This window comes from Capsicum annuum, chromosome 4 (genome assembly GCF_002878395.1).
Source record: "Capsicum annuum cultivar UCD-10X-F1 chromosome 4, UCD10Xv1.1, whole genome shotgun sequence".
In the NCBI taxonomy this organism is placed as follows: domain Eukaryota; kingdom Viridiplantae; phylum Streptophyta; class Magnoliopsida; order Solanales; family Solanaceae; genus Capsicum; species Capsicum annuum.
The window spans coordinates 227917090-227928776 of NC_061114.1; the positions used below are offsets into that span (position 1 = coordinate 227917090).

At 33.9% G+C, this 11687-nt stretch overlaps 1 protein-coding gene across 1 annotated transcript; it reads right to left on the reverse strand.

Annotated features, from left to right (window-relative positions):
• Window positions 1–477: 477 nt before the first annotated feature.
• On the reverse strand, window positions 478–8914 carry LOC107867002 (DUF21 domain-containing protein At1g47330). The gene is made up of 12 exons (XM_016713076.2): window positions 8450–8914; window positions 5410–5486; window positions 5243–5326; window positions 5028–5141; window positions 4086–4172; window positions 3724–3863; window positions 3544–3631; window positions 3264–3340; window positions 2365–2483; window positions 1849–2084; window positions 1604–1650; window positions 478–831 (listed from the first exon to the last, which is right to left on the reverse strand). Exons 1-12 carry the CDS (start codon window positions 8625–8627, stop codon window positions 753–755), a joined length of 1326 nt encoding a protein of 441 aa, XP_016568562.1. The 5' UTR covers window positions 8628–8914; the 3' UTR covers window positions 478–752.
• Window positions 8915–11687: the final 2773 nt, after the last annotated feature.

Genomic DNA, 11687 nt, shown 5'->3' on the forward strand with positions numbered 1-11687 from the left:
AATTGATTATTTCATTTATATATATCTAGAGATAATGCCAAAATTTAATCAAAGTTTCCAACCATGTCTAAAATTTTACTTAATAAACAAAAACTTCAAATATTTTAATTCTCAAGACTTGCCAATTACTACACTTATATAAAGAATTACGCATTTGACAATTAATTATGTCTAACTAATATATTATGGCAAGAGTTTCCCATCAAATGAAGTCACTCAAAGACTTCAATCATGAAAAAATTGAGAATTTGAAAAACTCCAAAAAGTTGTTTTCACATTTTTAATTCCAAATGCCTCAATTTTTTTTAATTTTTTTTTTTTTTTAAAGTTTAACTAGCTTTCATATCTAAATACAACTCCGATTTTCAAATATCATTATTCAACTTTAAAATAAATAATACTACTGCTTTTATTTTTCAAATTTCACAGTGCTTATATCCAAATGCTTCATCAAACTACAAATGGAAACTGATCAGATTGCAGTCATTGAACTTTTCATTACTCAAAACTCTCGCAATACACTGCATTACAATTTACAACCCAAACCAAGTTTATTTCTTGTTGAATTTGCAGCCTATCCCTCTGTATATAGGACAATAGTATCATTATACTATCCACCCGAATGCGCGCTCTATGCGCTCAGTCTAATCTAAGGATGTGCTATAATAGAGAAACTATACATTTAACATGTTGCTATACTTGATGTAGGTAGCTATTGAAGAAAAGTATTAGAAGATGGTGATTGATCACAGTTAGAGGGCCTGGAGCAGCTGAGTTGCGGAATTCTCCTCAGCTGAAAAATCTTGGGAAGAATTCATGTTCACCTTTATCCTGAAAAGAGTAAGTTGATAATTACAACTCCCTCAGACACAACTCATCGATTCACAATTTTATAAAGCATGTATACTGCTTTAAACAGCTATTTAAGGATGGCCAGCGTTGTTAAAGGCGAAAAGCTCTAAGAGCGCTCCAGCCTCCAGGTCTATGGGGCTCTAACAACAAGAACAACATACCGAGTGTAATCCCAAGTGGGGTTTGGGAGGATGAGTGTACGCAGACCGTACTTTTTGATAGACCCTATCGGCGCTTTAAGTGCAATTCAGATGTGGGCTTTAGTTTTAAAAAGGCGCAATAAAGGAAAAAGATTTAAAAATATATATATGTAATTCAAGAAAAAGGTAAATTCATTCACAATGTTTTCCTTGGCACTAACACACATATTTGCCAATTATATTTTGTTGTTTAGTATTTCTTGCCTTCAGGATAGAACACATGGTCAATGAGGCTTACGCCTTAATTCCTTGCCTACACCAAAGTGCAGCTTAAGTGACGCGAAGCTCGCTCCCTGAGCTTTTTTGAGCCCCAGGGCTTAAGCACGCCTTAAATGAGCATTTACAACACTAACCCCTTCCAAGGACAGAAGCAAATACTGCAATGCGCTGTCACTCTCCTTCCCTCCCATTTTCTTTAGGAGGGGCAGATAAAGATTGATCTTTAACAGTACTGAAGTAGCATAGAACTAGTTCTTTAGCTAAAAGAGATTTACATGCCAATGCTAAACCAAATGAAGGAATATAAATTGGTACTGCTAGACAGAAAGTACCTGTTATGAATGTTGACATATTCATCGGTTTCATCCAATATCTCCTCCTGTTGTAAAGAATAACGGTGAAGAAACGCCAAAATGAGAAATTAATACCCAGAGGAAGTGCATAACTACGTAATAAAGTAAAGATTGATGTGCATATTCATGTCTCTGTTTGTGGGGTGGGTGGGGGATGTGGGGGGTCAATGAAAACAATGCCACAAAAGGACAACAATATTAATGAAACTCAGAATCTTGTGCACCTGAAGAAGCTCCTCAATGACATCTTCCATAGTAATAACACCAACAACTTCTTGGTTGAAAGGGATCTCCGGAATTGGATTGTTCTCCAAATCCAATATGCAAAATGAGCAACCTTTGTGTCTCTTCTTAAAAGCAGTAGGAGGAGGAGTTTTCTTTGAGACTTGGTCGTCATCGACCTTATGTAATGCAGTCTTGGTGTCATGTAAGTTGGATTTTAGTGTTGCACTCTCAGCATCTGAAATTATCAGTTCATACAACACTTTAAGTTGGCCAAATCATAAATTCATCAATTTAATAGAAAACTATCAAGTTTAATTACCAAGGATCTGTTTGCTTCATTTTCTGAGATAGAGGCAATTACAAGATACGAAGGATGTGAAGGGAGCTCATTAGAAGCCCATTTAGCACAAAATGAATGAAAAGTTAAACTGGATGTTGCAGTGCAAGCCGTATAAGGATCGCAATAATGATTTAGAAGAAAACTAGGATAAGTAGATACATGTACAGATTTGGACCTTTATCCTTCACCGGCATATCTTTCATCTCGTCCAGATCTTTATATACAACAGCAATGTGGCTATGTCCCTTCTGAAACTCGTTCAAAATGTCATACAGTGGCATGTTTTCAGAAACCCTGAAAAAGTACAACGCTGCACAATTAGGCTAAGGTTTCATTACGTGGATAGCTATGGGAAGCTGTGGGAAGTTATCTCGTGTAGAGAGTGCACAGAAGGAAAATTGGATCAGAAGGCTATAACATAAGTCCGATAAAATTCAAAAAGGTAATTGGAGACAATAAATAAATTTTGAAATGAAGTTTGATGGATGTAACCATGAAGCATGAACTATATGAAACGATATCAACTGCTTCCCCGGCTCTAGCTAGATGAATTACTAAGCCATGGCACCCTCAGTCAGAGTTAGTTTCAGTAACCTTCAAATTGTTGTGTTTAGAGGAGAGATTACATAGTTGCATCGATGAATCAGAGCTGGATGTCTTATAAACATTACACAAGATTATAAATCATTCCAAGTAAGGTAAAATGGATGCTAACTTCTTATATAATGAAGAAACCATGGTACAATAGTGAAGTCCAGAAAACATTGATGCAATTGTTGTTCAATTATTAAAATTAACCTTACGTTCTTTTTTTGAGTGTCCCATAACCATTTCCCTTAAACAAGTTTTTTCTTAGGTGAGCTTGAAGCATGGTTAATTAAAAAAGGGCAGCCCGGTGCACTAAAGCTACCGCTATGCGCGGTGTCCGGGGAAGGGCCCCACCACAAGGGTGTATCGTACGCAGCCTTACCTAGCATTTCTGCCAGAGGCTGTTTCCAAGATTGAAGCATGGTTAATTGATTGGTTATAAACATATACATTTAGAAAGGGAACAACCGCTGCATTTATCTTTACCTCGGAATTTTTCTAATCAACATTTTCCTCAGGGGAACTGAATCTTCTTCTGAGTGAACTGCCAAAAGATTTTTAACCTGCACGTGAAATATTTATAGACAAGTGCAGAGTGCATGGAACAAAATATCAGTAGGTTACAGATGCAGATACGATACTTGTGCAGAAGTACACAGCAAAAAAAACAAGAACTCTAGATAAATGATGTTGACAATTAAACGTCAACACAATAAGTGAAATCAACAAGAAGGTAAAATTTGAGTTTGGCATGGATGAGACTTACCAAAATTAGTCCTATAATATTCGTCGGATTTCTGTAGTAAACAGGAACTCTACTATGCCCCTTTGTCATTATGGCATTTAGTGTTTCCCTGCATGAGAGGGAGAGGTAGATAGATGTGTTACAGACCATAAAATGTTTGTGAAAGCTTGAATAAAATTGAACAGCAGCTTATAAACCCACAAGTTAAGTGTTCCGTCCAGATCAAGAGAAAAAGCCTTTGATATTGGAGTCATTGCATCTTTTGCAGTTTTTTCCGTCAGCTCAAGTGCTCCAGCAATTATTGTTGTTTCATCATGTGTCAAATCCCCTCCTTTTCCAGCCTGTCATAGCAATAAGAAGCAAACAAGCTAAGGCATACAGTAAAAGGAAATAATGAATTGAAAACGAGGTTCAGCTAGCTAGAGCACCTAATCTTAGTGAGATGAGCTTGGTCGTGTAAGCGGATTTTGTTCATGCATATATACAAAAATATTGCATGTCCAGAGATATATTTACACATGCTTAGATTAGCAACAAAAATTGGGAAATAGTGAACAGAATACCTCATTGCCATGGAAATCCATAAACGTTTTTAGCTCAGCTCTTCGCAGAAGGGCAGCGTGCCCCTTACCTAACATCCAATCCAAGACCTAGAAGAAAAACCAAGGATGAAGTTAAGATCCCTTTTCTTTATCAAGACAACTATAAGATCCTTAACATCAGAAAGTAGCATTGAAAACTTCTCTCAATTTGCTGCATGAGGTTTTGGCCTTTCTTCCCAATTCTAAAGATGAATATCCGTGTACTTAATAAAGAAACTGATGGATTTTTTACACATCAAATGATTAGAAGGAGAAGTTTCTCATTTATTGTAATAACAAAAAAAATAGAGAGAGATAGGAAATGGAGTAACTTTGATATTATTACTAATTTACTCCCTCCGTTTGGATTTACTTGTCACTATTTTCCTAATTTAATTTTCATTTTTACTTGTCATTTTTGATAAATCAAGAAAAAACAAAAAAAAATTTCATGTTTTACCCTTTACATTAATTACTTATTTTCCAAATCATTTCCAATACCTATTACTAAACATCAATTAATAGCGGTAATATCGTCAAGTCACTATACCAATCATTGTTTTCTTAAAAGGTGTGCCACGTCAAAATGTGACAAGTAAATCCAAGCGGAGGGAGAACATAACCAAGAAACTCCTCCATTCAACTTTATGTTGCATTCTTTCCATTTCTTTCCAAGCTACAGAAAAGGAACAAAGCATACAAATTAACCACCATAGCGTATATGAGTACAGATCTATCTTATGGGTTGTTGATGGATTCATTTAGTTTTATTTCTTAAATCTTGTCATTTAACTCGCATTGCAAGTACAAGGTGGCAACCAAATACACAGCTGGTGAAGCATCTCTCTCTCTCTGGTAGCAAACCATGAAAACTTAACAACTCTACATGAGTAAATTATAAAATGTGATTGTTGTGCTTTATACCTTACTAATTGGATAAGCAATGGGGAAGAATAACCAGAGAAGAAGCTGAACAAGGGGTGCTACAGTTGCTCCAACTGTCAATCCATAGCGAGTACATATTGCTTGAGGAATTATCTGCAAACGTAAAAACAATGAAGCCTAGTTACAGAACAAGAGACGAGCAAATGCCATAGCTAACAAGCTGAAAGATTAAGTTGATGAATAGAATAGACCACCTCTCCGAACATTAGAATCAGTGTCACAGATACCAGTATAGCTGCCCATGAAGGAACAAGCTTGTCCAAGAATATAGGAAGAGACTACAAAGGAAAAGGAGAAAAGTAATACATAAGCAAAGGTAATAAAAGGATAACTGTTGCCAAATAAGTACTATTACACAAACCTCCATTGCTAAAGAGTTGCCGATCAAGAGTGTGCAAAGCAAAAGGTGTTGGTTTTTTACCACTGGAAGTATTTTAGCTGTAAAAGAAAGGAAGAATACTTTAAAAAGCCGATCAAAGCAGACATAGGTACAACTCATACTGTGCCACAGCACTGCTTCTCTTCTAACTTATTCCACTATACGCCCTATTCTAATATGGGTGGTTATCGATCCACTTGTAGACTCATGATATGTAAAGTGGCTTGACTTTTCTAATTGTCCATTCCAGGTATGACAAGAATCATGTACCTTTTTCTCTTACTCCTTCAACTACTCAAATACCTTTGTTTGGGTACATAATCGATGCATCATTCCTTTACTTTATGTTTATTTCCACTGTTTACTTGGCAGTTAAACCACATCACAGTATTGCTAGACAAAGGAAAAATTTCAAAGGAAAAATTTCACTCTCTTTTACTTACTCGTGATTTATAGACACCTCGCATAAGTCAAACATTCAACCTTTTTCAGAGTTCCTATGATGTTTTGGGATAGCCATTCTACACATATATTTACCCAGCTGAACAATTTAAAAGAAAAAGTCTGACTCGAGCATAGAATAGCAAAAGGAATAGAACTCCAAGAATTGATCATATAGAAACGTTGATCGGTTTACACCAAGGATCGACTCATAGCCCTTTTTTATTTGTCTTGGTGAAGGATGTGTTGACACGGCATATTCAAGGGGAGGTGCCTTGGTGTATGTTATTAGTTGATGATGTGGTATTGATCGACGAGACTCGAGAAGGAGTTAATGATAAGTTGGAGATTTGGAGACAGACCCTTGAGTCTAAAGGATTTCGGTTGAGCAGGATCAAGACGGAGTACTTGGAGTGTAGGTTTAGTGATATGTCGTAAGAGGCTGACGTGGTTGTGAAGCTGAACTCTCAGGCCATTCAGAGGAGGGAGAGTTTCAAGTATCTGGGGTCTATGATTTAGGGCAATGGCGAGATTGACGAGAATGTCATGCATCGTATTGGGGCAAGGTGGTTGAAATAGAGGCTCGCTTCGGGAGTTTTATATGCTAAGAAGGTGCCCCCGAAGCTTAAAGGTAAGTTCTACAGAGTGGCAGTCCAACCGGCTATGCTGTATGGAGCGGAGTGTTGGCCAGTTAAGAACTTCCACATCCAAAAGTTGAGGATGTTGCGATGGATGTGTGGTCATACCAGGGAAGATAGGGTGAGAAATGAATTATTCAGGAGAAGGTAGGGGTGGCTTCGGTGGAGGACAAGATGCGAGAAGTGCGGTTACGTTGGTTCGGGCACGTGATGAGGAGGGACTCTGATGCTCCAGTGCGGAGGTGTGAGTCACTGGCTATGGATAGTTTTAGGCGGGGTAGAGGTAGGCCGAAGAAATATTGGAGGGAGGTGATTAGGTATGATATGGAGCAGTTATAGTTGACGGATGACATGACCCTTGATAGGAAGGTGTGGAGGATGCGGATTAGGGTAGAGGGTTAGGGGGTGGGAGCGTTTCTTTATTGGTGTTTGTAGTTTTTTGTTCGTGAGTGTTAAGTGATGTCTATGTTTTCGGTTAGATAATTTTTTAGTAGTATCTGGTGGTTGTTATATTACCTTGTGGATATCGGAGTTAGTTTATTTTGCATAGTGTCCTAGGCTATAAGCATTTATGTTTTGTGATTTGCTATACTGGTATCGGTCCTAAGTCGGGGGTATATCGGAAACAGCCTCTCTACTTCTTCGGAGGTAGTGGTATGGTCTGCGTACACTCTACCCTCCCCAGACCTCACTATGTGGGAATACACTGAGTATGTTGTTGTTGTTGTTGTATATACGTATGCAATATGAATTTTTGTCAAAGGGGTCCTTCTACCTGCACAAGGTAGGGGTACATACACTCTACCCTTTCCAGACCTCACTTGTTGTTGGTCTGAATGACCCCCTTTCGCCCCTCGAACTATACACCTGGCTCTACTAGTGAATAGAAAAGTTTACAACTTTACACCAAAGTTACAAAGGTAGCAGGTAGATATTAGCCAATCCAAACTATTGATCAGCATTAGTGGAGGCTGGATTTTCACCAAGGGGTTCATAAAAACAACTTTTGACCTTATAATATGCCAAATGAATTTTTGACAATGGACAACCTCTAATTAACTCTGCTCCCTAGCTTTACTAATGAAGTAAATGGCAAGAATAAGGGATAAGACAACAAACTTCTATGAAAACAAACAGAAAACCCAAATCGGCAAACTTTAGCACTTTAATAAACCCAATCAAATCTGCTGATAAACATTAGCAAGGAAGCTGGATTTTCACAAAGGGGTTCATCGTCTACAATATACACATAAAAACAATTTTTTCAGCTTGTATATACCATATGAATTTTTGACAACCTTTAATTAACTCTACCCCTAGCTCAACCTTTTTTTTTGGTGGGGGGATAGTTGTGGTGTCCGGGGCAGCTCTACTAATGAAGTAAAGAGCAAGAATAAAGGATAAGACATCAAACTTCCATGAAAGACAAACAGACAGATAAAAACCCCAAAACAGCAAAAACTTTAGCACTTTACCCAATCAAAACTACTGATCAACATTAGCGAAGACTGAACTTTCACCAAGGGGTTCATCTTCTACAATAGAGACATACAAAAGAATATTTGACGTTGTATATGCCATATGAATCTTGAACAACCTCTAAGTAACTCCGCCCCTAGCTCAGTGTAATACCACAAGTGAAGTCAGGCAGGGAGCATAGAGTGTACATAGACCTTAACTCTACCTCGTAGAGCTAGAGAGGTTGTTTCCGATAGACCCTCAGCTTAAAATAAAGCATATCCAAGCTGCTTCTAGCTCGACTAATAAAGAAAATAGCAAGAACAAAGGATAAGACATCATAAAACAACCAAACATCAAACTAAAAACCCAAATCAACAAACTACAACACTTTCTAACAAACCCCAAATATCACAATCTCTTAACATATTCTTGACAACAAAGTACTACATACATATAAAGAGAGACAAAGAGAGTGAATTTACAGGCATGAATACGATCTTGTGGTCGTCCAGATTTGCTGAGAACTTCAAGGTCTACAAGTCCAAGAGACATAAGACCAAGTGTAAGACCAGCCATCAAACCAGCAAACATCACCAATCCTATGATTACCAAAATAAACACAAAAAATTCTGTTTCACAACAAGACACATCAGCAGACATATTTTTCCTTTTTCCCAAAAAGATTTGATTTTTCTTTTAATCAACAACTCAAAATCATTCAAACTACCTAACTTTCAAAGTTATTTATACTGATCTTTTTTCTTTATTGTGTAAGCTGTTTTTTTTCCATTCAAGAACTTTTTGTCTTTTTCCTCCTCCCTCACACCCTCTGGTCCCTTTAAAATCTATTGTAACGTACATGCTTAAATCTCTCGCTTAGGGAAAAAAATATTTTATAGCACTTTTCAAAATAAATAACTTAAATTTAAAAAAAAAATTTAAAAAGTAACCAGTCAAATATTCTATTTACTCTTTATAGTTATTTTCTAATTTGAATTATTTTGACCTACACAATTCATATACAATACTGATATAATCTATATACAATACTGATACAATATTCAACTTGGACAATTCGATCCTTCTAAAAATATTTCAATTTTTTTCATTGTTTAGAAATAATAATTAAATTATATAAAAATAATATAATTGTTAAGTAGAAATTGTATATATATATATAGAAATTGTATAGTTATATCAAATATGTATATATATAAAATATATATATAAAAAATATATAGAAAGTGTATGAAAATTATCTAATTATTTTATAAAACGTATAAAAAATGTATATTTATTGTATAAATTGTGTATCAAAAATGCATAAGTTTCGTATAGAATATTTATATATATAAGATTTGTATAGAAATTGTATAACAGGTGTATAGAAACGATATAGATCAAGACATCAAGTCAACAAACTGAAATGGCTAGAAAGTGAAATTTAAATTCTATAACTATTTTCCTAAAAATAATTTAATTTGAAGTGTCGTTTCTGTTCTTTTCCTTAAAATTTATCGAAACAAAAGTTTATTATATCCAACTTTATATTATATTTATGTAAGGAGAATATTTTTATTGCTCGTAACCTCTTGATCAGACGACATATAAAAACTAATTAAATAAAGTGAGAAAGATTTAAGCATAGGTGCATGTACAATGTGATGGAAAACAGTTATTCCCAAGAATATTATTGGGATTCGCTAATCAATGAGGAGTCCTCTTGTTTCTTCCGACTGATAAAATCATTTTTTTTTGTAGAATTATAGTCTAAGCCCTCATTTGGTCCTGAAAATTACTTTTTTTTCGAAGTTAGAGATGGAATTGAAGATGAAGTTGGAGTTGTGTTTAACCATGAATATAAATTAAAATTATTTTTGAAATTTTGTGAGAGAAGTATGAGCTTATTTTCACTTTTTCAAATAATTTTTCGAATCTAGAGTTAAAAAATTCATGGCCAAATAGAGCATGTTTTTACTTTTTTTCACTAAAATGAAATAATTTTTCAAAATTTTTTTTTTATGGCTAATAAATGAGAAGTAGTAACTGTTAAGAGAAAATGTTTTGGACGCGAGGCATAAGATATAATTACTTTAGAATAAAATATAAAATTATTTAATCTCATGTTTGATTGAAGATATTAATTAATTCGATAATTATTTATGGTATTATTTATACCATAATAATGATGAGATAATTAAGTGATAACGACCCCAAAATACAAGATGAATGACTAGTAACTCTCAAGAGATAATGTTGTTACTGTTACTTTCTATTGTATTATTTTTCTGTGTTTACTTACATACTCTACTTGGAAGATTACACTGAATATATTATTGTTATTTTGATTTAAACTTAAAACTTAATAATTATTAACTCACTTTATTAATCAGTAAGTCACACTCTTAGATGTTATATAAAATATAAAATATTATATAAAATATAAAATATTATAGGTTTAGTAAGAAATGTATACTTAAGAGTTGAAATAAAGTAGAAATATTCTCAAATTTGAACTTTGTAAAAGAGATACCCTGTCTCCCTCCATTCTATTTTACTCATCTCAAATTTTCTAATTTGATTTCTCGTTTTACTTATTTTTTTTCATTAATTAAGACATGATAGTTTTTTTTTCCTCCTTTTTTACCCTTAGTATTAATTATTTTTTCTTCAAATTAAAATGTAAACATCATTTAATAAGGTTACTATGATAAAGTAGTCATGTTATTAATTATTTTTCTTAATCAATATGCAATGTCAAATTGGAACGAGTAAAATGGGATGAGGGTATAATTTTAATTTGGGTATATCCTGAAATTTGTGAATCGTGAAGTCAACCTCTTCTGTTTTAAAAATAAAACCTAATGAGATTGATCTTAAAGAAATCTACATCATATTAAACTATGTCATGTAATATGAAGCAAACATTTTAAAAAAAAATTCTAGATTCTAAAGCTTTCATTTATTAAGATCCAAAAATATATTTTAATTATTTTTTTCGTTCGATTTTACTTATCACATTTTAAGTTGGCATATTTATTACGAAAAATAACTAATAACATGACTTTTTTACTACAATACCCCTATTAAATGCTGCTTACATTGTATTTTGAAATTAATTTAGAAAAAAAAAAACAGTTAATGTTAAGGGTAAAATAGAAAAAAAAAAGTTGTCTTATCAATAACAAGTAAAAATAAAAATTCAATTAAGAAATTAGTGATAAATAAAAGCTGGCGGAGGGAGTACTAAAGTTTAGACATTTTGAATGCTAGATCTTCCATTTAACATCAAGTTTCTTTATTCATCTTTTTTTTTTTTAAAAAAAAAAAGTATGTTTATTCATTTTGAATTGGTTTCTTGAGTGCTTAAATCAGTTATTGAATTCATTGATTTGTCAAGTTTTAAATCAAAAAATAAAAAAAGATGCTGTTAGCAATTTCCATTTTTATACGTTACCAATTAGTTGTTACACATTTCATGTGACATTCTCCCAAATATAATGATAATTAATCTACCTAATAAATAACTAATGGATTCTTCTTCCTCGTAAAACGGAGTGATAATCACAATCAATGTTTTATAAAGTGAAAAACTAAAACTTGTATTTTGGGCAAAATGATTCCTATAAATGTATGTTTGACACGTACACATATTTGAATTTGTATGTCATGTGTCAGAAATATATGTACCGCATGTTTACCTCAAATTATGTAAATTTA